This window comes from Mustela nivalis (assembly GCF_964662115.1).
Source record: "Mustela nivalis genome assembly, chromosome: 5".
In the NCBI taxonomy this organism is placed as follows: domain Eukaryota; kingdom Metazoa; phylum Chordata; class Mammalia; order Carnivora; family Mustelidae; genus Mustela; species Mustela nivalis.
In genome coordinates this window covers 45221005-45246203 of record NC_139024.1, presented here as the reverse complement: position 1 = coordinate 45246203, position 25199 = coordinate 45221005, and the positions used below count along the sequence as shown (strand labels likewise).

The window sequence follows — 25199 nt, the reverse complement described above, 5'->3', positions numbered from 1 at the left end:
AGACATAATTACATAACCAAAATAAAATACCCCAAATAAGTAATTTAATAAATTTGATTCTGTTGGCATTCAGAAACAAATGAATAATTATCCTAGAAAGGAGCACACTTTATATGTACAGTCTTTTAAAAAGGAGTCTAGCTTCTAAAGCATATGTTATAATTTTCCTTAAATAATATTCATAAAATCATGGATAAAAAAGGATGTGCATAAACTGAGACTGGCCCTGCTTTCATACAAGCAAAAGTGGCATTTGGGAGGCACAGGGTGGCAATAGCAGATGTGAGTCATTATATTCCTCTCATTCTTTCACACTTCTGTTTCTCACCTTAGTCTCTATGTAGAGACTAAGTCATACTCTAGTTGAGGTCATCCTGTCCATTGAAAAGGTTGGGGCAACATCAGGTTACATTCAAAATGGGAACCTAGTTCTAGCTCTCATTTATCTTTTCATTTAATATTATTTTCTGGGTAACAAAGAAGCACATACTCATCGTTTTTATGGGCTTTTGATTTTTTCCATTCATCCTCCTCAAGGACCATTGCCTAGCATCCATTCTCCAGGGTTTTCTTCCCTTCTCTTATAGTCATACAAAAATCCCCAAACTAAAAAAACAAAACAAACAAAAAAGGCCCCGAACATGTCAGACACATAGGCATCATGTGTAAGGTGAGTTTATAATACTTTCTTTTTAGTAAATTACAAACATTGGTGGCTCAGATGTCAGTTAGTATATAAACTTTGCAAAGGTAAGGAGTTTTGTTTCTTTTGCTCCCTGGCAAGCTCCTAGAACAGCACCTGGCACATAGTAGGTGTTCAATAAATACTTGTTGAATGAATGAGGGTTTTTTTATATTTTTAATCCTAAAAGATTATGTAGATCTGTCTACCTCATTGCTATGTTATGAAGAGTGTATCAATATGTTACATAAAGTACATATTTTAGAAATGGATAAATTCCGAGAAATGTACAATCTATCAAGACTGAAACATGAAGAAATTGAGAATCTGAAGGACAATTACTAGTAAGAAGATTGAATCAGTAGCCAAAAACCTTCCAACAAATAAGTCTAGAAGCATATGGCTTTACTGGTGAATTCTACCAAACATTCAAAGAAGAATTAATGACAATCTCTCTCAAACTCTCAGAAAACAGAAGAGGAAGAAATACTTCCAACTTCATTTTATGAGGCCAGCATTACCCTGATACCAAAATCAGACAAGGTTACACACCAGTGTTTCTGATAAACATAGAGGCAACAATCCTCAACAGGATATTAAAAAACTGAATTCAACCATATGTTAAAAGGATCATACACCATAACAAAGTGGGATTTATTCCAGGGATGCAAGGATGGTTCAACATCCATAAATCAATCAACATGATACACAATGTTAACAAAATGAAGGATTAAAAATCACGTCATTTCAAAAGATTCAGGAAAAGTATTTGACAAAATTCAACAAATTCAAACAAACAACTCTAAAAGTTGTAAGGAACCACAAAAGACCCTGAATAGCCAGAGTAAGCTTGAGAAAGAAGAAAAAAGTTGGAGGCATCATTCTTCTTGATTTTAAGCCATATTACAAAGCGTTACTCATCAATACAATATTGGCATAAACACATGCACATGCACATAGATCATTAGAAGAGAACAAAATTCAAGTTTATGATAAAAACTCTCAGCAAAAAGGTTATAGAGGGAACATACCTCAACATAATAAAGGTCATAGATGACAAGCTTATATCTAACATCACATTCAATGGTGTAAATCTGAAAGCTTTTCCTTCAAGATCAGGAATAAGACAAGAATAACTATTCTTGCTGCTTTTATTCAACACAGAATTGGAACCTAATCACAATAATTAGGCAAGAAGAAGAAATAAAATGTATCCAAAATGCAAAGGAAGAAATAAAACCATCTCCATTTGAAGATGACATGATATATAGAAAACCCTACAGACTCCTCCAAAAAAAAAAAATGTTGGCTAATAAATGAATTCAGTAAAGTAGCAAGATACAACATTAATACATAAAAATCAGTTGGGTTTCTATACACTAATGACAACTTATCAGAAAGAGAAATTAAGGAAACATTCCCACTTACAAATGTATTAAAAAGATTACATTCCTAGGAATAAATTTAACAAAGGAGGTGAAAGAGTTACACTCTGTGAACTTTAAGATACCAGTGAAAGAAACTGAAAAAGACACACATAAATGGGAAGATTCTGTGTTCATGAATTAAAAGAATTAATGTTGTATAAATCCTTATAATACTTAAAGCAATCTACAGATTCAGGGCAATCCTTATCAAAGTTCCAAAGGCATTTTTCACAGAAACCAAACAAACAACTCTAAAAGTTGTAAGGAACCACAAAAGACCCTGAATAGCCAGAGTAAGCTTGAGAAAGAAGAAAAAAGTTGGAGGCATCATTCTTCTTGATTTTAAGCCATATTACAAAGCGTTACTCATCAATACAATATTGGCATAAACACATGCACATAGATCATTAGAAGAGAACAGAGAGCCCAGAAATAAACCCATGCATGTATGATCAATTAACTTATGACAAAGGAGGCAAGAATATACAATGGGAAAAAAAGAGTCTCTTTAATAAGTGATGTTGGGAAAACTGGACAGACACATGCAAAAGAATAAAACTGGATCAATATCTCACACCATATACAAAAATTAACTCAAAGTGGTTTAAAGACTTGAGCATAAGATCTGAAAACATTAAATTCCTAGGGGAAAAAAAAAACCTTAGGCTATAAGATTCTCAACATCAGTCTTCACAATGAGTTTTTTCGATTGGACACTAAAAGGCAACAAAAGTGGGATCACATCCAACTAGAGAGGAGGAAACCATCAACAAAATGAAAAGGGAACTTAATAAAAGAAAATATTTGCAAATCATACATCTGATAAGAAGCTAATATCCCAAATATATAAAGGACTTTTACAACTCAATAGTAAAAAAGCAAACAAGCCAGTTAAGAAATGGGCAGAAGATCTGAATAGACATTTTTCCAAAGAAGCTATACCAGTGGCCAGTAGGTAAATGAAAATGTGCTCAACATCATTTATCATCAGGGAAATGAAAATCAAAACCACAATGAGGTGTCACCTCACATCTGTTAGAATGGCTATTACAAAAAAAAACAAAACAGGTAGCAAATATTATCAAACATGTGGAGAAAAGGACACACTTGTACACTATTGGTAGGAAAGCAAATTGGTGCAGACTCTATAAAAAATAATATACAAGTTCTTCAAGAAATAAAAAATAGAACTACCACATGACCCAGCAATAGCATATCTGGGAATTTATCCAAAGGAAAAAAAACACTGACTTGAAAAGGTATCTGCACACCCACTGCAGCATTATTTATAAAAGCCAAGATATGGAAACAATCCAATTACCCATCAGTAAAGGAATGGATAAACAAAATATAATATATATATTATATACATAATATTATGTTATATATATATATTTGGATATGAAAAAGAAGGAAATTCTGACATTTGGGACAACATGGATGGCACTTGAGGGCATTATTATGCTAAATAAAATAATTCAGAGAAAGACAAATAGCATTTGATCTCACTTATACGTGGAATCTTTAAACAAACAAACAAGCCCAAACTCATAGATACAGAGAAGAGATGGGTGGTTGACAAAGGTGGGATGGGTGTTCATGAAATGAATGAAAGTTGTCAAATGGTACAAACTTCCAGTTATAAAATAAATAAGTCCTGGGATGTAATCTATAGCCTGGTGACTATAGTTAGTAATAATCTTTTGTATATTCAAAGTTGCTAATAAAGTAGATCTTAAAATCTCCATCACAAGAAAAAGAATTGCAACTATGTGTGGTGAAAGACATTAACTAGACTTACTGTGTTCGTTATTTCATAATATATACACATACTGAATCATCATGTTGTACACATGGAATGAATATAATGCTATCTGTGAATTATATCTTAATTTTTTTTAAAAGCACATGTTTCAAATGCACTAGTGGTACTCCTATAGATTTCTAAATGAATTTTGAATGTAACATGACTAAGCTCTTTTGGTCTTGTACTCACCAGAAATGAGCAGCAGCATCTGTATAAATATGGGGAGCAGATGCATCAATATATAAACAGTCTCGTTCCAGCGATATGCATTTCCACTTCTCAGTTTACCAAAATTTGATCAAATATATATTTTACCATACTTTTGTTAATTGGCTCTCCCTTTTGACCTTCTAGTAATTCATTTTTTTTTCACAATTTTAAGACAATCGGTGTTCTCTCAGATTCATGTCTCATCATCCCATTACCCCCTCCTTCTTCATGCCAGATCCAGCCAACTTGATTAAACTTGTTTCTTGAGTAGTCACTGGTTCGTACCCTTCAACTGCGTGAGAATCCTCCCCACAGCTCCTGATCTCGTTTCTTCTTTCCTCCGAGGGGACCTGGAGCCATTGCGCAGTCTTTCTCTAGAGGCCTCTCCACTACTGCCTCATCTCTTCATCTTATAAACATTCTTTTGCCTCTTGTCCTCTAAAAACAAAACCCCTCTACTGACCCAACGTTCCTCTTCTCTCCCCTTTTTCCTTTCAAAAAGGTAGCTCAACTTACTATTTTAAATTTTCACCTCTACAGCTCACTTTACTGTAAAAAAAAAAAAAAAGTTAAAGTCACTTATGACTTCTACTTGGCAAATTCTATGAACATGCATCCTTATCTTGTTTGACCCAGTGGTGATGCTTAATGCCTTAGGCCTTTCCTCCTTTCCCTTCTTGTTGGAATTCCTTCAGCTCATGGTCCCATCATACCTGCTGTACAAATGCACCTTCTACTACCTTCACCATTCCTTTACAGGGAGGTTCTGTTTTGCTTTATTTTGTTTTGCACTTCTCACTTCACAATCAAATGTTGCTCTCCAAAGCTCTGTCCTTGGTCCTGTTCTCAAGCTACAAAATTTCCTGGGAAAATAAATCAGTCCCTACAGTTTTAAATTCCTATTTCTTTTCTTATGACTCCCACATTTGAATCTTTAGTCCTAAAACTCTCTCCTGAACTCTGAAACCTCATATCTGATTGTGCCTTGGATAGTTTTTCCACCTACATGTTTATAAGTCTTTAAAAACCGGTTAATTTTATTCTCCCCCCTCCCACCCCCCGCGTTATGACAAATGGCACTGCTACAGTGGAAAGAGGTTCCGTCAGCTAGTATCCTAAAGTGAAGATGATTGGAGTAAATCCTACCCACCAAAAATGGAATATAGCATGAGTCAGAAATAAATCTCTATATTCTAAGGCCATGAGAGCTGGGGTTCCTTGTTATTGCTGTGTAGCCCAGCCTGATGTGATAGATTCAAGATCCCAAACCAAATTCATTATTTTTCCCTGAACACTATTAATGGAATAAAACAACCTACAAGCATCTCACCTGCTCTTCCTCTTCTATTCCTTGTCTTCTCTGTCTTTGTTTGAGCTGTCACCATTTACCTAGTTAACCAAGTTAGAAACCTGGGAGCATATCTAGACTCCACTTTCATCCCCTCACATTTTATGATGCAGGTAGTACTGTAGATTTTATTTCCTAAGTATCCTTCAGATATGTTCTTTCATTCCCATCCTTACTATACATCTTCTCATCACCTTTTGCCTGAACTATGGCAATGACTTTTTAAAATCTTTTGCTTATGTGGCCACTGTGATGCTCATAGATCACAATGGCTGTAACCTTCTTGGGGGTGGGGTGGGGTAGATATCTTATTCACCATTACACCATTACACCTGGAAAGCACAATACTTAACACATTACAGACTCCGTAAAAGATGTTTATGAAATTGAAATGGTGAACATTTCATCGGGTAGCTTAACATTTGTTAAAAACTTTCATTTTTCAACATAGCTTAAAATTTGTTGAAAGCTTCTTATGTGTGAGGCCTTGTAGGCAAAGCATTCTGCTAAGTTTTATTTTATCTTGCCAACAATAATTCCAGGGCATTGAGAAATGTACTGGTACCTGTCCTTACTGATTTCATTACCTGAAACAAACCATATCTCACTTTCCTGTTGAGTAGATCAGTATAGATCCTTAAGTATTAATTAGATAGATTATTTTCCTACACAGTAACTGAATGAACAGCTGGGCCACTGTTAACTTACATTAAAAGCTTTTATCTACAACTTTTAAGAAGTTCAGCTCTATTATTTAAAACAGTTTGAAAAAAATTATGGCATTTATATACATCATCTTTCCTTTGAAGCGTAACACTTTTTATCAAGTTTAATGCCTTTGTAATAGGTGAAGTTCAACTGAAATAAGAAAAACAGGGTCACAGAGAGGCTGACAACTTGTCCCATAAACTTTTCAAGATTTCATAATCATTCTTCACACACCCTGCCTCCACAAAATAATTTCTAATTATCACTGAGGAACAAAACGCCAAGTCGTGACTTGTGTATACAGGAAATTTAAGGCTTCTCTTCAGGGGACACTGGTAAGATGTTGAGGAAAATCACAAAAATAAGAGAAAATAATATAGACCTCTAAGCCTAAATCACATGACTCCAATCTTAGGATCTCACCGCTGGAATATTCAGTCTTTTTACAATTTACCTTTTGTTATTTTTAAAAATTATTACCTACAAATAACAACAGGCAGACCCTAGTCTGTCACTACATTAACAAAAAATTTTCTTTCGACAGGAGTCTGCTCATTCTCCCAGCTCTCATTCTGCCCGAAGTGGAGTTAAGCCCATTCCTTTTAATTCGGTCCGCATCCCAGTGTTTAGCTGACGGGATGCAGAGCTTGTTGCACTGACCACATCCCCAAAAGCCTCGAGTCAAACAATGACGAGCCAGTTGGCCTTTTTTGCAGAAATACACAAAACGTGTAGAATTGCTTAATTTTATCTCCTCCTAGACTCTTCACTTGGAAATTGGCTGCTCGGGCGAATGTTGTTTTTTCCCCCCGCAGCCATGTGTCGAAGAGCGATTAACACTCGCTCAACAAAACCCATTCCCGGGCCATTTGGGAGTTGCACGCGTTCGCACCCGGGGTTCAGCCCGTTGCGCCTTCACGCGCAACCTTTTTGTTTATGCGGCGAGCTGGGGAGAGAGGGGCGGAGAGGGAGCGCAGCTCTCAGTATGCAGCAGGCAGCCGGGGTATCTATATAAAGCTCGGGTCCCGGGTCTGGCGGAGAGAAGAGGCCCGGCTGGCCCGCGAGCTGGCAGCCGCCTTCTGCTGGGCTCCGCCGCGCCATGGAAACCGGGGAGCCCTCGGCTAGCGGAGCCGGCGAGTGCGCGCCCCGCTGTTGCCACCGCTTCCCGCCCGCGGGCCGGGATCGCCCGCCGCGGCGCCGGGGCGCGGACTCCGGCGGCGGCGCCTCCCCCACCCCGGCCCTACCGCCCGCGTCTCCCCAGCTCCTCCCCTCCGCTCTCCGCCCCCCGCCGGCCCCGGGGCCGCGCTCGGCTGCGGGCGGTCCTCCCGGGTCTGGGCTCCCGTCTCCTCGGCGGGCCTCGGGCCCCCCACCCCGCAGATCTGCAAGCTTCTGGAGACCGTGGGTTGACGCCAGAGGCTACAAGGAGGAGGGGGCGTCGCAGCACGCGGCGGGGGCGGTGAGTGAGCGCGCGCCCCGGGCCGTGCCTCCCCGGAGGGCGGCTGAGCCACCGGGACTGGGTATGCCCTGCCCGAGGGAGACACATGCCCCGCCCGCCCCTCGCGTACGCTCGCGCCCGCCCGGGGCCCTACGGGAGGCCCCGTGGGTCCTGATGCTGCGAGGGTGTCCTCCAGAGCCACCGACGCACGGATCCGGCCGGGAGCGAGGCTGCTCAGAGCCCCGGGGTCACCATTCCCCGCGAGCGCGAGGAACACTAGACCGCTTTTCCCCTTTCTAGAAGGTGAGTGATCACGGTGATTGATTTTCTTTCGTCCCCAGATGCCGGACGACGCCGGGGTGACCGAAGCCTCAGGAAAGCCTTCCCAATACAGACACCCAGTCAGGTGAGTGACAGGCCTCACGGAAGGGCTCCCGCTCCTCCAGCGCAGGGTAGAGCCGGCATCTCCCCGCGTAGGTCCCTGGCCGGCCTTGCGGTTCTTCTCTCTGGGAAAATCTGTCTTCAGGGATCCCCAGAGGTTCTTTACTCATCGAATTGATAAAGGTGGTTCACGCTCTCACCTAAAAAGAACTGTTAATCCGTGCCCACTCAGTAAACTCTTCAAGTAAACTGTTAATCCGTGCCCATTCAGTCTGTTATAAAGAGGGAAAGTGGTTGGCATCGTCCAAGCCGACCGGTGACATCTTGTGTCTGCAAGCCAGTTTTGTGTTGTTTAATGCTAAAGGGTTCGAAAGAAATTGACTTCACAACGGGCAGAGTGTGTGTATTCTTACTCTTTTGCACGCCAGAAGGAAGAATGGTGTTCATAGTTGCAGTTTTACCGCAGATCGCGCTTGACGTGGAAGAGAAAATGGAGTGTGATGAAAATCATAAAGATCAAGAAGCTTCCTAAAAGGGATCGAGGTTACTTAACATGACAGTGAAGAGCTAGTTTCCCGTTGCTAGCCGCGGGAAGTCGGCCTTTCGGTGGAAATCTTTGTAAGCGTTTACTCAGGTGAAAGGTTCATTCTGCAGTTTGCTGGCTTCAGAGGGCTGTGAAATGCACAGCCCATGGTATTTGTATTTGTATGTATATGTTTATAAGTAGCTTGTAGAGCTCGATGAATGTTGATTAATTTTCTATGTAGTGATGGACACAGGAAAAAAAATAACCACACCCCTTTGGCAAGTGTTGTAATAGTTTAGTTTGGTCAGTTTTAGCAGTATGTAAAGGATGAGAAGTACCTAACTGGGCCAGACGGAGTGGGGCAAGATCTGGGAAGTGTGTATGATAGGATGTGGTTACCTAGCTGAACCTTGAAGTTAGCCAGATGGATGGTAGGTGGGGAAATGGGACAGAAGAAATAGCATAGGTGAAGGGATACAGAGTCATGGAACAACATGGTTCCCAATGGGAGCCTCAAGGACCTGGAATTGGGTGCATGAAGCTGTGATCATTCTAGCAGGTAAGCCATAGGCCACATCTTCTACACCGTGTTGTAGAGTTTTGTCCTGTTCCTGAGTGTGGCATTGGGAATCCATGGCCTTTATTTTGTGGATGGTACCGGGGGTTACTCAAAGCTAGTATGATCAATTTATGTTTCAGAAAATGCACTAAGAAAATGGTATATAGAATTAGTTAGAAAACCAAAATGAAATTGGAAGTTACTGTAATTCAGGCAAGCTATGATAAAAAGCCAATCTAAGGCATTAGAAGTAGGGATGAGACTGGGTGAATTTGGGGAATGCTTAGGTGACATAATAGGTTATGTATATATAATGTATTGGATATGGTAGGTAAGGAGGGGTTGAAAAGACAGAATGGCTTCCGAGTTTGTGGCTAGCGACCAGATGAATGCTGTATTAACAGAGTGGAAAATAAGGCTTAAAACAGATTTGGGGAACAAGATAATGAGTCCAATTTTTCATATATTGTATTTAATGTGCTTATGGGGTTTCAAAATAGATATGTCCAGTAAGCAGCTGGACATATTAAACCCACACACATAAGGGGCCTGGAGTCAACATCTTAAGTGGAAATACAGACAATTGGGAGTCTTCAATAAATGAACAGTTAAAGAAATCATGTCAGTAGACCAAGTCTTCCAGGGGAGTGAGAGAGGAGAGATGATCACTCTTGATAAAACACTGGGGAAGGCCAATACCAACCTGTCTACAGAGAAAAAGCTATCTTCGAAAGATACTGAGAAATATCACTCAGAACAGGGAAGAATTCAGGAAAGTGTGAAGTCCCCAAAAGAGAAGTGGTTACTCAGAGATTCTGGGCAGAGTGTGGTAACAGTTAAACAACATTCTTTGGGTTTGACAGTTCTAGTTAAGCATTAGAAAATTATGTTTCCGGGGCACCTGGGTGGCTCAGTGGGTTAAACCTCTGCCTTCAGCTCAGGTCATGATCTTAGGGTCCTGAGATCGAGCCCCACATTGGTCTCTCTGCTCAGCAGGGACCCTGCTGTCCCCCTCTCTCTGCCTGCCTCTCTGACTACTTGTGATCTCTGTCTGTCAAATAAATAAATAAAATCTTAAAAAAAAAGAAAATCATGTTTCCTAATAAGAAATCCCTTTCTTTTCTGAACTACTATAGCCATTTATTTGTACTTCTTTTAATTTTATTTTTATTAATTTCTATCTTGAATACTGTTGAGTATTTCTCATTCTTTTTATTCAGTTGTCAATTTCTTAAGGATAGAAACTGGGATTTTTTTCATCTTTGAATTATGAATTTCATCTGGCACAAGAGATTACTAAAATTTTTATTGAATGACTGAATTATTGATGGTTGCGTATTTAGGCACCAAAATTAAAACTTTTTGTCATTCGCTTAGAAACATTTATAAACTACATTGCTTACTTTTCTGCCCTTTACAATGGAGTATATTGAGCATAATGAGACCTCTCTGTTAGAAGCACTCTGTTACAAATGGGTACATGGGACTAACTACCGTACACTAAAATGCAGTATTGTTGGTGGGTCAGCCATATCCTTCTTCCTTCTTTGCTTTGGAGGAAAATAAAAGAAGACTAGGTGGCAAAATTAATATTTGTGAAAAATTTGAAATTCTGAGGCAATTGTTATATGCAAATTGTATAAAGCCAGAATTATTCTCACTATCCCAAAATAGTGTTCCAAATTCAGTTGTATGGGGAAAGGGGAGGGAGATGGGATCAAGGCTGGTCCCAGAGGAAGCTTTCTTATAGCCCTGGTGTGAGTACATAGAAAAACTTTAAAATATTGCTTTTTGTACTCTTTTAAATGTACATTGTTAGCTACATCTGCAACTAACAGTTAAATCTGTGAGTTTTAAGATACTAGGTGATTTCTGCTTTTCTGGAAGGTGCATAATATTTTGTTGTCTTTATAAAGTTGGGTTTGAGAATTTTTAATATAATTGTAGATTCATTTTTTTTCTCCAAAGGATTTTGGAAATTGGAAGACAATTCTTCATCTGTATATTATTAAGAATAAATATATATTTAACACCTGAAGTGAGCTAAATATTTACCACAAAGGGTGTGAATTTTTTTGATCCGTTTACAGCTTGGATAAAGATTTAAAATGATTAACTAGTTTTTGATACTTTGGCAACTAGACTTCCATGACACCTGAGATTATAGCAATTTTAAACTATCTAAAGTCATTCATCAGTTGTTAAGTATATGGAACTCTTAAAATTTGAACATTTCATGAGTATAAGGATTCTGAATGTGAAAAAAAAAATAAAGCATATTATGTTGTCTGCTTCTTTCAGACTATTTTGGCCAAAGTCAAAGTGTTATGATTACTTATATCAAGAAGCAGAAGCTCTTCTGAAAAATTTTCCAATTCAAGCCACAATTTCATTTTATGAAGATTCTGATAGCGAAGATGATATTGAGGAGCTGATCTGTGAAAATTAACCTGATTAGTTACTTGTGATGACATTCAAAGCTTATAGGATTTAAATTTAGTGTACAAATGTATCATAATCCTTCAAACTAATTTATTTGTATATAAATTATTAATAAAATGAAATATTTTGTAATTCTATAGTAGTTTGGCTTTTTTTACCCTTACACTATAAGTCATGCTACCAATCACACAATACTATGTGTTTGCTAGCGGATGGTGGAAAACACTTTAAATCATTGCCCATAATTGAGAATGGGAATTAATGCCATGGTTATTAAATCTTAAGGATTTTTAATGAATGATGAATCAAGTAATACTCACTTTAATACTCCTCTGCTGCCCTTAAATCCAGTAGTAAAATAGCACTGGTGTACAATAATTAGAGCACTTCATTGAGGGACCCCCCCGAATTAAAAAAAAAAAATGTTTAAGTGAACATGACTTGTATGGAATCTAAAAAAGGAGAGTCAAAAGGCTAGAATTTGATCTTTTTTTCCATTTCTGTGTAAGAGGGAGCTAAGACATTTAGCAGATATGAAACATTCTTCTATAGCATCACCTCCTTTGTTCTGGCTCCTTGCTCTTGGTATTGTTATGTACAGATTTTCTCGTGGGAAGTGAAATAAGACATTCTCAGTGACTAGTTTTTTTAAATGTAGACTTACAGAAGAATACATGATCATTTAATGACAGAGAAAACAGGAACACATTGCAAGTAGAGGTAACGTAGACTATGGTCATGGAATTCAACTCAAATGGTCTCACAATAAACATTTTAATTGCAAATGATTCTTAGTATCCCAGAATGATGATGGGTAGAGGTGAAGGTCAGAGATGGTTACCTGGCTAAGAAATACCTCTTACTTGAATGGCTACATAGATCATACACTTTTCCTTCTAATCGAAAAGATACTACAAAGATTGATTTACAGGCAATCTAATGACAGTTAGAGGCAGATGAAATAGAACAAGTTCAAATCATGTGTCAGAGTCAGGAAAAGTTAGTAATGGCAGGTGAACAGGAAGAGTTATTTAGAACTGTATTTTTTTCTGAAAGCTTTCCCCTCACTGGTTTCTGCACGTGGGGTGTGTGTGTTCTGCAAGGGATATGCAAAAAACCCCACCAGCTCACTAATCTCGACCTTGATCATTAGGGACTTCTTTTAAGTGCTCGGTATTTGAGCTTCTTTCAATCTGTCCGAATAGTATGACGAGCTACTGCCATTTATCGAGTGCCTACTATTAACCAGGCACTGTACTAGGTAGTTTACATATGACATCTTGTTTAATTCTTACTGAAACCTAAGTCCACAGGGAAAATGAGAATTTGAGATACTTAAATAACTTGCACAAGCCTGCTCATTTATTAAGTGCAGAGATGGCATTCAAACTAAACCTCTTTGACATAACTTTGTCACTTTCCCTGTAGCTTTCAGCGAAGAGAGGAAGTTGGATGAGGAGGAAGAACTTGTGAGTGGGTGAATGGAGCAGGAGACTTGACTAACTTCTTTGACTCATTCGTTTGTCATTAGCGGCGGTTCTTGAAGGTGAAGCTTCACCTCATAAGAGTGGCTGTGGCTGTTTGCATTTGACGCCTTAACTCTAAAAGTTCGCTTTCCTATGCAGCCGGGTGCTTTAGAGGAGAGAATTTCAAAGAAATAAAAATGTTTTGATAGTGTTATTTTATTCCGTATTTCAAGTAGTGTGAGGGTAGTGCTTAACAACAGACCCTTGCGTTCTGGGTTAAGACGAGTCTACAAAAATTTATACTCAGATTCTGTCAGCACCAAGGCTAAGGAACAGCTTCGCTCAGTCTTTAACCCTTCCACGGAATAGCTGTCACCTCACTACGGTGCTGAAATTCAGGGTGCAGGGCTAACGCCGCACGCGTACTTCTGTCGGGTTCCTCCCCTGCCGGCGCGGCGCTCCTCCCATTGGCTCCGCCCCCCGCGGCCTCGACGTGCTGCGTCATGGCGCGCCTCACCCCGGCCGACCCCGGAAGTGGGTTGGGGGCTTGGCCTCTGCCCGGCCTCGGAGCCGGAGCGGGAGGTGTTACGGTAGAGGAGTCGAGCTGAGCGATCCTGTCAGGCGGCGGACCCCGGGCAGGGCCCGGGCCAGGGGTCCAGGATGCTGAACGTCCCTTCCCAGTCTTTCCCGGCCCCCAGCTCGCAGCAGCGCGTCGCCTCCGGGGGGCGTAGCAAGGTAAGTGGGTGACACCGTGCCTCTTTCTCAGCTCGCCGCCCGCCGGCGTTCGGTACTACCGAACGGTCCCTTCTCTCTTTCGGCCCCCTCTTCCACCTCCTGTCCTCCTCCCTTCGTTCCTCCTGCCCTTGCTGGTTATCTCTTTCCCCGGCCGTCTGCGGTCCTCGAACTATCCTAACCTCCCTTTCTCTCACCCACTGGCCCCTTTCCTCCTCATCCTCTTTTCCGCTTCTGGGAAGTCTTTTCCCGCGAATTAAACTGAGTTGTAAATGACAGGGCCAGCACCGTGCTTTTGCCGTTACCACAGGTACTCAGTATTAGCTCCCTTCCCTCAATCGATCCCCGTCTTCGGTCTTTCGTACTGCCCTTTCTGAAAGGAGTTGTGAGTGATCTGGGTTCCCTAGGCGAAGGGAAAGGTTGGGCGGCAGCGACGTTGACCAGTGACCATCCTCCAAAGGTGGGGACTCCCAGAGCTAGGGAGAATGAGGGGAGCCAGAACAAATGTCTACAATCCGCCCGTGGTCTTACGGACACTTCTCCAAGTCATGCTGGCTTTCTTCTTCTGGTACCTGTTTTATCACACTGCCTTTACTATTGATATCTCTTGCTGACTTGGAAGCTCATATAGTACTCTTTTTGTTGAACATAGTTACTCTTAGCAACAGGTGGAACGCAAATGTGTTTTTATATTTATAAAACTTAATAAAATTGTCTCTTGTGCAGTTATTTGTTAGTTCCTCGTTCTGTAAGTTCATCTTCATGTTTTGTTTATATTTTGTTTTTGAAACTTCTACCTACTTGGACTACTCCCCCCAACCCCGCATTTTTGGACTCTTATGTCTTAGAATAATTTGGGATATTTGCTGACTCTTTTTTTTTTTTTTTTTTTTTATTCCTCTCCACTTAAACTTGGAGTTGACTCTAAATCAGAATTGTGGATTCAGGGATCTGTAGCTTTCATTAGCTTTTCAGAGGTTTGTAACTCCAGATATAAGAATAATAAAGCTGGGATTTATTGAGTGCTTACAGTATGTATGTATGTATGTTCTAAGTATACTGAGTGCTTCATGTGTAGTGTATTAACTCATTTAACCTTTACAATAATCCCACAAAATGGTTGCTTTTGTTATCTCTATATCACAGAAAAGAGAACTGGTTAAGCAATGTTGCTTTGGATCCTAAAAGTTTGATGTGATGTGACTCTGTGATATTATATATCACATTTATTGCTCCATAGATCCATATATCATCCAGCTTCTAATCATCTGTCCCCTCCTTCTTGATGTTTGACCTTTTCTGTCCTTGAACTAAATGCTTGACTCATAGTATAGTCTTTTTGGAGAAAAAATTTCTGAATTAAAATATAAGAGTTGCTGGCCTTCTGTATTAAAACTGCAAACCACATTCTCAGCATCCTTTTAAAGGAGAAAGCTCAGAGGCAAAGACAGAAGGTCCACAGGAGGTGATGGCAAAGGTGAGTCTTTGGATCCAAAAAGAGAACGAAATACAGTTATTGCACAATTTGAAAGGAAACTGAAACTTTTTCTCCCCCTTTATGAAGTGAGGTAATCTTGCACATATCAGAACCTGATTCAGGATTATGTGAAATAGGAAGAGGTTGAAAAAAATAGAAGCCGGTTCAGGAAGTTGTATATCATAATAGTGAAAAGCATAGACTTTTGGGTGAGAAAGACCCAGATTTTTTTCCCAACTCCTGTGACTTAGTCTCTGAGTCTCAATTTTCTCAGGTGTAAAAGAGAATAATAGTACCCATTTTATAGGGCTGTTCATAGGATTAAATGTGATGTTTCTTGGTACGTGGTAAGCACTCACTGTGTTACTTGCTCTTAGACTTTCATTCAGATTCCATGGATTGTTGTATGGTTGTTGTATTAAGCCCTGAGCACAGTGTCTGGTATGGAGTATATATTCTACATATGATTTTTTATTATTCTACTAACACTAGTAAATAATTATTTTTTGAAAACCTACCGTATGCTGGAGATGTGATCTCTGTTTCCAAGGAGTTTAGTCTAATAGGCTGTACAGACTAATAAAGAGTCGGTTATAAGTGTCATATGTACTATAACTGTGTGTTATAACCACAGAGTGGTTGCCTTCAGAGGAGGCTTCTGGAGGAGACATTGTCTGTGGAAGAAAGGGAAGGAATTGGGCCAGGCCAAGGAGCAGGTATTTCTTAGCAGTCAAGGAATCAGTTCCTATTTTGCTAAAGTATTTAATAGGAAGGAGCAGAAATTAAAACTCAGAGCTAGCAAGGTAAACTATGAGCAGATATAAAGGGCCTGGTAAGCCACTCTAGGGAATTTAGAGACATTATTATAAAGTAGTGTGGGGAGCCACTAAAAGAGGGAGGGCCCATAGTTAGATCTGCATTTTCTGAAGATTATGCATTAACTACCCAGTGGATTATGGAATCCACACAAACGAGAGAAGAGATGAGTGCTTTTGGTTTGGGATGGGAACAATCATATTCTTGTACTTTACTTCATTTATGGGAACCAAGAGACCTAGAAAGTTTCAGGATGGTGAGAATGGGATGATGTAATTGGTAGGAAGGAAGGTAAAATTGCAGTGGTACTGCAGACCTATTAACTTGGTTATTTTGGGGGTAAATGAATGTCTACAATAGACAAGATTCCAGAAAATGAAGTATATAAATATCTTAGTGTATTCAATGTGTTATAACAGAGAACCGCATACTTTATAAAGTGGAGTATAAACAACAGCAATCTATTTCTCACAGGTCTGGAGACCGGGAATTCCAAAGTCAGTGCACCAATGAGTTTGGTGTCTGATGAAGGCCTGATTCCTGGTTCACAACCATTTTTTCCACATATCATCACATGACAGAAAGGATGAGGGAGCTCTTTGAGGCCTTTTTAATAAGGGCATTAGTAGCATTCATGAAGGCTCTACTTTTATGATTTAATCACCTGCCAGAGACCTTCCTGATACCATCATCACATTGGAGGTTAGGATTTCAGCATGAATTTTGGAGGGGCATAGTCAGGCATTCTGTAGCAATATATCTCTTCAAATGGGCCTTCTTTTACATTAAACATTCCTCTGGTACTATGTTACAAATGAGTTGTACAAGTTCAGACAGTAGCTCAATCCCATCCTTGAAAAATTTCCACCAAGTTGTCTTAATTGGTTAAAATATTAGTAATACCTCCCATCCAAAAGCCTTTAAAGTGTATTTTGAAAAAGCAAAAAACTATCAAAACCAAACATCCTTTACCAAATCTTCTGTGCAGGGGTAGGAAAGCTTTTCTGCAAAGGGCCAGATGATAGATATTTTAGGGCCACACGACAATTCAGCGTTTTTACCACCATCACCACCACAACGTGTGAAAATGATTCTAAGCTCCAGGGTGATACAGAAACAGGCATGGGCCAGTTTGCCAAACCCATCCCTAGAGTGTTACAGGTTTTTTTCCCCCATTATTTAGAACTTTGTTTCTTTACGAATTCTTAGAAAACAGATTGCTGCCTCATGATTTCTAATGTTCTATGTATATTGACAAAGAAAATCAACTTTAACTGGCCATTTATATTTTCCCTGTTAAATCTCTTGTGATTTTTAAGGGAAAGAAATTTTGGTCCAAGTTGGTAAGGTGACTCCAACATATTAGTGACAAAGCAGAGCCAGGACCAAAACTTGTTTTCTGACTCCAGGTTCAATACTGCTCTTCTTTTATTAGATACCATTATGGTGATTATGTGCCAGAATTTCTAAGCCCTACCTCATAGTCCTTTGTTTTATATCATTCTGTTTATAATTCTAATACAGCAGAGATGATTTTGACAATCACCTAGATCTGTTAAAAAAATTGTAGAATTGTTGTATTTGAGTTTTCTTATCTTTTTGAATGAGAGTAAGAGAAATGATGCAGCCCACAGAGAAGCAGCAGGTGGGGCAGGGGGAAGCAGCTGACTCAAGCCACATTGAATTCTTCCCTGTTTTTTTTCTTTAGGTACCTCTAAAACAGGGCAGAAGTCTTATGGATTGGATTCGCCTCACCAAAAGTGGAAAGGATCTAACGGGATTAAAAGGCAGGTTAATTGAAGTAACTGAAGAAGAACTTAAAAAACACAACAAGAAAGATGATTGTTGGATATGCATAAGAGGTATGTGGTATTTATTATGTACTGCAAAAAGTTTTGGCTGGACTTTCCAGTTGTAATGCCATATGACTTCATGATCCTATTATTTGATGATAAGATTCACAATTAGATAACAAAAATATGCCTTAAACTGGGCCACAAAGTAAATAGTTCTGAATTTCGACAGTATTTTGTTCTTAGGTACCTGTTTACATAGCATACTGGCACTTTCTTAGCAAGAAAGCAAGTGCTTGCCAGGCAGTTATTCAGTAACACTAGTTTATATACATTCATGTCCCACCTTAGTGCCTCATAACAGAATCATTTTGAATGGGAGAAATTCAAATGCCAGAAATGCCAGAAAAAAATGTCTCTGAGAATCGAAAGTAAATCAGAAAGCCTGTGTGTAAGCCAAATTTTAAGTTCTTGCATGAAGCCATTTTTATTATTTAATGTAAGTTTCTTAGCTTATTGATTACCTGATTTTTGTAGCCCATAGCAAAGTACAAGCACCAAAGTAGAAATGAGTGGATTGGAGAGAGTGAGCAGAGAGATAGGAGAGTAGCTGATAAAAGCAGACCTCATGGTAATCAACAACCTCGCATCTCACATGGAACAAAGGCAATGAAGGGCTTGGGAATGTGCAGTGGGCTTCTGTAGCAATGTCATTGAGTCATCCAGACATGGTTAAATATGCCACGGTCTTTAAAGTGTCAGTCCTTCACTGGTGTTACACAATTGTAATTTTATTATTGTATAATTATGGTATGTTGTCAGTTGTCCTGATTACACTGTGACCTGTATGAGGATAGAGACCCTGTCATGGCAGTCAGACTGTTCTGTCCTTGGTGGCTGGCACATAGAGGTCATCAATATGTGTTGTTTGTTGAGTGAATTTGCTTAACATTTTAAAGAAGTTTTGGTACTTAAAGAGGTTGTGTGGTTGTCATGGTAGATTGGAAAGATGGAAAGGTATCAGTAGGCACTATTAGTTTGCTAGGAATGCCCAGACAAAACAGCACAATCTAGGTGGCTTAAACCACAGAAAATTACCTCCCCACCATCCTGGAGGCTAAAGTCTGAGATCAAGGTGCTTTTTTCACAAGGCTGTGAGAAGAAGAATGTCTGTGTCTCTCACCTAGCTTCTGCTGGTTTGCTGCCAATCTTTGGAGTTTCTTGGCTTATAGTAGCAACACCCGTCTGCCTTCAGCTTCACTTTGCATTCTCCCTGTATACTTGTCTGGGTCCAAATTTCCTATCTTTATACAGACCCCAGTCATATTGGATTAAGACCCTCCCCTACTCAAGAATGACCTCATATAATTATATCTGCATTGACCTCTATCCAAATAGGGTCACGTTCTGAAGTACTTGAGGGTAGGACTTCAACATATGAATTTGGAGGGTACGCAGTTCAACCCATAAAAGACATAGAGTGTGAAATTTTTTTCAGTGGCAAAGGGGGTGGATTCTTCAGCAGGTGATGACATAGTTCATTCTAAGAAGAACAGCTGCTCAACTCCCCAAAGTTTCTCCCCAAAGTTCCCTCAAAGGTTCTCCTCAGAGTTTCTACAGCTATGGATAGTACTCGTAGCTTGGAATGAGGATTCTGCTAGATACAAAAAACTCCTTTTGTCATTTTATTTTATTTATTTATGTAATTAAAAAAATTATTTATTTGAGAGAAAGAGAGAGCATGTGTATGTGTGTGCCTCAGAGCGGGGAGGGACAGATGGAGAGGGAGACAGACAGATTCACCATTGAGCTTGGAGCCTGACACATGGGACGCCATCTCCGGACTCTGAGAGCATGACCTTAGCCAAAATCAAGAGTCAAGCACTTAACTGACTGAGCCACCCAGGCCCCCTTCCTTTTGCCATTCCATAGGGTTTTGAATACTCTTCTTGTTCTTTTCCATACTGCCTTTTTTTTTTTTTTAACCAGGTGTAAGTATCTGGTAGAAAATGACCACCATACTCTGCTTGAGTGTTTTCTGCTAGGCTGGGTGAGGTGGAGGTCAGTGTCCAGAAGAGTCTCTCAGCTGGTCCAGGCTTAGGCATGTGAATTCTGTTTCTACAGTAGGAAGCCGCTTCTCCAGAAAACTCACTTATGTGAACCCTTTGTGTCTTAGTGATGTTAGATAAATGAGGCATTGATATAACGCAGTCATACTTTATTATTCATTTGGTGTATTGATAGACATAAGGGACTAGTGTGCTGTGTTTGGAAGTAATATGTACACTGTTTCCTATAAGGATTGAATATATGGCACCTCTTCTGGTAAGGTTGTTTATTAGAAGATAAAATTTGTTTAAAGTCTCTGTTATTCTGTTAATAGTAAGGCTTTTTTCCCCTTTGCAAAAAGTTAAGTGTCTTTTTCCCCCCCTTTTTTGATGAGTTCAGTTTATATCATCAAGAAACACTCAATTTACATGGTGCTCTTTAAGCTTACCCGCTAATAGGAGAGGATAAATGACTGATGAGGGGACACATCTGAGAGTGCCGTAAGAAGCTATCAAGAAAATGACATCAGATTGGAAGGAGGGAAATGTGTGGGTTAGGAAAAACAGAGACACTGTTATGGTAGTGATAGCTTAGAAGCTGTGGACAGGTTTTCATCAGAAAATAAGGAGAAAGAACATCAAAGTGGAGGGAAAATCCTAACCTACAGACACAGAAAAGCTTGAGATATATTCTAGAACTTAGGTGAATTAGTGGACAGTTATAAAGAAGACTAGAAAGGTGAGCTAGGTCAGATTGAAAAGGATCTTGGAAGCCAGGCTGAGAAATATGTCCTTAATTTAGATGGCAGTATGAGCTCTAGAAGGTATATGGATATGGGGACAATGTGAAAGGGTATGCCCTAGAAATATTAGTCTTGTGGTGGGTATGGTGAATTAAATGGGACAAAAAGCATTTAGCTCATTATAGAAGTTCAGGTGGTATTGGGAGAACCAGGATGTTGACAAAGACAATGGAAAGTAGGATGGATGTGAGGCAAAAAGATTAAACAGATTACTGGTAATTTCTAAAACAATCATAATTTAGAGTAAGCATATGACTAAATGTTACTATCTTTTTCTTATTGTTCTAGTTTAAAATATAAATGATATCTTCTTAAAAGGGGAATGTATGCCAAATGTAGCTTCAAAGGTCAGAGATAATATTTGGGCCCAAGTTTTAATCAAAGCTGTATCATAGGGAAACATGATATCATGGTATCATTTTTCACTCCTTGATAAAATATTAAATTTCTCATTTGTCTGACAATTGCCCCATATTTAGATCGCTTTCAATTTCAGCTGATCGGGTTAAGGTAGACACGGTTTTTTCTAAGAGATTTTAGACAATATACATTTGGGTATGGGTTTTTATGGCTAATATTATGGAGATTATTTTCTTTTCTTGAGTATATATCAGTACTTATGCACATGTTCAGGTGTGTTGAGCCCAGTTATATTCCTAAAAATAATACTGTGTAAATAACACTTGGTTGGCAGCAGACTGTAAAATGTAAACTAAAATGAGAGTACTGGCTTAGGATGATCAGCAAGGCAGTGTATGGGGTTTCCAGTTTGTTCAGTTAATCACCATTTTCTGTGAAGTATGTAATTACTGTAATGCAGTAAGAAGGAATTGTAATGTTGAGGGAATAGATAGGAGTGATAATGCTTTTTTAAAAATCTTGTTGAATTTACCATTAAGGCATACTTTCGTGGTTTCCTGCATTATTGCTGTTTCGTTCTCGAGAACTAAAGGTGACTTACAAGTATGCGAAACTGAGCAAACATCTGAATCACTCATCTGTGAAAGCTCTGTAGAGCTTAGATCAGACTTTGTTTCCCCTGTAGTATATTTTATTGCAGAATGTAGTCAGTGTGGGTAATGATATATTGATATGAAATCATTTTTTGGCAGCATGGTATATGGCTTTTGATCTCAGTGATCAAAGAGTGAGAGTGAGTGCAGCCTGATACTCTGTAACAACCATTTGAATGAATGGTATTTAGAAAAATTTTATTATGGTCAGTAGACTGGGTCGGGCTCTGTGGTCAGTGGGGAGTTTGCTTGAGATCTCTCCCTTTCCCTCTGCCCCTCCCTCCACTGGCGCGCAAGTGCGTGCGCATGTGCACGCACACACACACACGTGCACATGTTTGTGCCCTCTCTCTCTCTCTCTCAAATAAATAAGTAAAATTTTTAAATAATTTATTAGATTAAGTTACTCATAAGGGATTTAATGGATTTCATTTATAACTTAGAAACAAACATGCTTTGATTTCTCCTAATGCTGATTATCATATCCTAGTAAATTAAAGAGGCCTGCTTGAGATCACTGTAAAAGTGATTTCAAATGGGTCCATACTTTTGTGTTTCCTTACTATTTAGAGTATCTTGGGGCACCTGGGTAGCTCAGTTGGTTGAGTGACCAGCTCTTGATTTCAGTTCAGGTCATAATATCAGGGTCCTGGGATCGAACCCTGCCTCTGTTCTATGTAGGGTATGAAGCCTACTTGGGATTCTTTCTTCCACCCCCTCCACCCCTCCCCACCATGCTCGCATGCGTGCGCTCTCTCTCTCTCTCAAAGAAAAATAAAAAAGAGGGACACGTGGGTGGCTCAGTTGGTTAAGAGTCTGCCTTCAGCTCACATCATGATCCCAGGGTCCTGGATCGAGCCTCAGCAGGGAGCCTGCTTCTCCCTCTCCCTCTGCCCTTCCCCCAACTTGTGTTTTCTCTGGCTCACTCTGCTCTCTCTCTCTCTCAAATAAATAAAAAATCTTAAAAAAAAAGAAAAAGAAAATCTTGGTAAATTGATTCTGAGAAATATTTTGTCCTATTATATTTCTAGTCCAGCTTCCTAGATTTCTAGATACATTTATAGTAAACATTTTTAAATTTTACATTGTAGGATGGTAGTGTGAATTTATATACATACAGTCAATTCTCATTATTCGTGAATTCCAAATTTACAAATTTGCCTGCTCACTAAAATTGCTTTGTAACCCCAGAAATCAATACTCACAGTGTTTTCATAATTATCTGCAGACATGAGCAGCAGAGGGGAAAATGTGTTTGGCCCTTCCTACTTGAGGTTGCACAAGGAGATGCTCTGCCTTCCTGTTTCTACTCTCATACTGTAAAGATGTATCTTTTTCGAGGTCTGTTTAGTGCTATGTTTTTCATATTTTGTGTTTTTTGTTGATGTTTTTGGTTTAAAGAGCCCGCCAAGTATAGTGCTAAAGACTGTGCTGTGCCTCACAGAGAAAATATGTATGTTAAATAAGCTTTGTTCCGGCATGGGTTCAGTGCTGTTGGCTGTGAATTAAATGTTCATGAAGCCACAATACATATTGACTAAGGTGTCTTTAAACAGAAATACACCTTGAGCACCGTGGTTATGTATCGTTTGACAAAAATGTGACCAGAGGCTTGCAGGGACCTAACGCTGCCTTTTTTCCTCCAAGAAGCAATGGTTCCCTGTTTGCTAATTCAGTGTTCACAGTGACTTTGTAGAACGTAACTGCCAAGAAAAAAGAGAACCAACTAGACTGTTTTTTTTTTTTTTTTAATTTATACTCCAGAAATAAAATAAGTTTTATACTTTTGGGGTTAGATTCAAGTCTGCCAAGAAGAGAGCTGATTTTTCCAACAGTAGGCTCTTTTCCTGAAGTCTCCTTAGCTCCTTGCTTCACTTTTATTTTGAGAAACTACAGTATTATTTGTCTCTAGCAGAGAAACATTTTTCTTCTAAGAACAGCTTTTCAAATTTGGGTTGACCTTTTAATTTAAATGCAGTGTATTATCACAACTGTACAGAGCGTATCCGAGCAGTAAAGTACTTACGGTTACAGGTAGCTCAGTCTTCTGTACGCAGTCCTCATTACTTCTCGACAGCAGATTGCCAAACACCTCTCTTCTGCTATCGCTTGCTTGCTTAGGAAATCCAAATCAACATTTTTTTATAGCTACATTTCCTGTTACTCATTTCTAATCTGATTCATAGATTTTCATGTTGTCTGTTCTCCCCTATGAAATGCAAGTAATCTCAACCTTGTCGATTTTAATCATTCTGTGCTGCTGACATCGAAGACGATTTGCTTTCTTTATCTCCTAAACTGTCAGTCTTTTCCTTGCTTTTGTTTTTGTTTTTCAGTTTTCTTCTTTCCGTCCCTCCCTTTCATCCACTAAAAATTAAGTAGTGGAAGAAAACTGGTGGTCTTGGGGCCTCATCTGACCCACAAGGGTTTTTGTTTGCTTGACATAGCAGTTTACAAACTTCAGCCAACGTTTTGAAGTTTTTTCCTCTGTGGGAATGTTTTTGATAATAAATTTAATTTTAAAAAGAGATACAGGGCCATTCAAATTTTCTGTTGTTCTTATGTCAATTGTTATATTTTTTTCAGTGAATTTGTTCATTTTAATTCTAGTTATTGACCATATTGACATAAAGTTGTTTACAACGTTCCCTTATTACATATTTTGTGTCTTTAGGTTCTGTAGAGATAAACCCTTTTACAGTCTGGATATTGCTATTGTGGGCTTCTCTTTTTCTTTTTTTTTAACTGATCGGTCTTACTAGAAGTTTATCAATTTTATTAACTTTTGGTTTTGATTTTCTTTGTTGGTTGTCCATTTTCTATTTCATTAATTTTTACTCCTATCATAGTTAGGAAGATGGTTATTTTAAGACTCTTTTTCCTGCAGTATTGGCATCGATATATTTACAGAGATAACTTGCAGTTACTCTTGTTGTGTTCTTGTTGAATTACCTGATTCTAAGCTTTTATGCTTAAACTATTACAGTATACTTTCTCTGGTTTTATTATATTTAACTCTGGATTGAATCCTGAATTAGCATTTGTGTGTTGCTCACTTTGAGTGCATATGTAAATTAATTCATTAAGAAATTACCATGAGGTGCCTATTACTTGTATTTCTTTTTTATGTTAATTAACAGCCATATAGGATATCCTTCTGGGACAGTTTTTATTTCTAGTAATTTAATGAAGCATAGCTTTTGCTTTTTTTTTTTTTTTTAAAGATTTTATTTATTTATTTTACAGAGAGAAATCACAAGTAGATGGAGAGGCAGGCAGAGAGAGAGAGAGGGAAGCAGGCTCTCTGCCAAGCAGAGAGCCCGATACGGGACCCGATCCCAGGACCCTGAGATCATGACCCGAGCCAAAGGCAGCGGCTTAAACCACTGAGCCACCCAGGCGCCCCAGCTTTTGCTTTTTTTGTTAACCTGTGTGTGGTTGTCATCCATAAACAAATAGAGAAGATAGTTTTGAACTTTTGCTCTATCTTGGTTCCCTCATTTAATCAATATTTCTCATCATGCTT

At 39.2% G+C, this 25199-nt stretch overlaps 2 protein-coding genes across 5 annotated transcripts in view; both read left to right on the top strand.

The window, feature by feature from the left end:
* Nucleotides 1-6316: 6316 nt before the first annotated feature.
* RIPPLY2 (ripply transcriptional repressor 2) lies at nucleotides 6317-11657 on the top strand. Its single transcript, XM_082730693.1, has 3 exons — nucleotides 6317-7638; nucleotides 7959-8023; nucleotides 11385-11657. The coding sequence occupies exons 1-3, from the start codon at nucleotides 7282-7284 to the stop codon at nucleotides 11530-11532; spliced, it is 570 nt and encodes a 189-aa protein (XP_082586819.1). The 5' UTR covers nucleotides 6317-7281; the 3' UTR covers nucleotides 11533-11657.
* The window catches only part of LOC309864823 (cytochrome b5 reductase 4), a 93145-nt gene continuing 75904 nt past the window's right edge, over nucleotides 7959-25199 (top strand). For 3 of the 4 annotated variants that reach the window (XM_082730691.1, XM_082730690.1, XM_082730689.1), the window contains exons 1-2: nucleotides 13496-13726; nucleotides 17725-17878. In XM_082730691.1, the coding sequence (XP_082586817.1) occupies nucleotides 13652-13726; nucleotides 17725-17878 (229 nt within the window). In that variant the 5' untranslated portion in view covers nucleotides 13496-13651. Of the gene's footprint in view, nucleotides 8024-13495; nucleotides 13727-17724; nucleotides 17879-25199 lie in introns of those variants that run through there. The other variant, XM_082730692.1, reaches the window with a different exon arrangement.

Coding starts and splice junctions, on each gene's coding strand:
- RIPPLY2 (XM_082730693.1), top strand. CDS start 7,282: ATGGAAACCGGGGAGCCCTCGGCTAGCGGAGCCGGCGAGTGCGCGCCC. Junction 7,639..7,958: donor CGCAGCACGCGGCGGGGGCG/GTGAGTGAGCGC, acceptor TTTCGTCCCCAG/ATGCCGGACGACGCCGGGGT. Junction 8,024..11,384: donor CAATACAGACACCCAGTCAG/GTGAGTGACAGG, acceptor TGCTTCTTTCAG/ACTATTTTGGCCAAAGTCAA.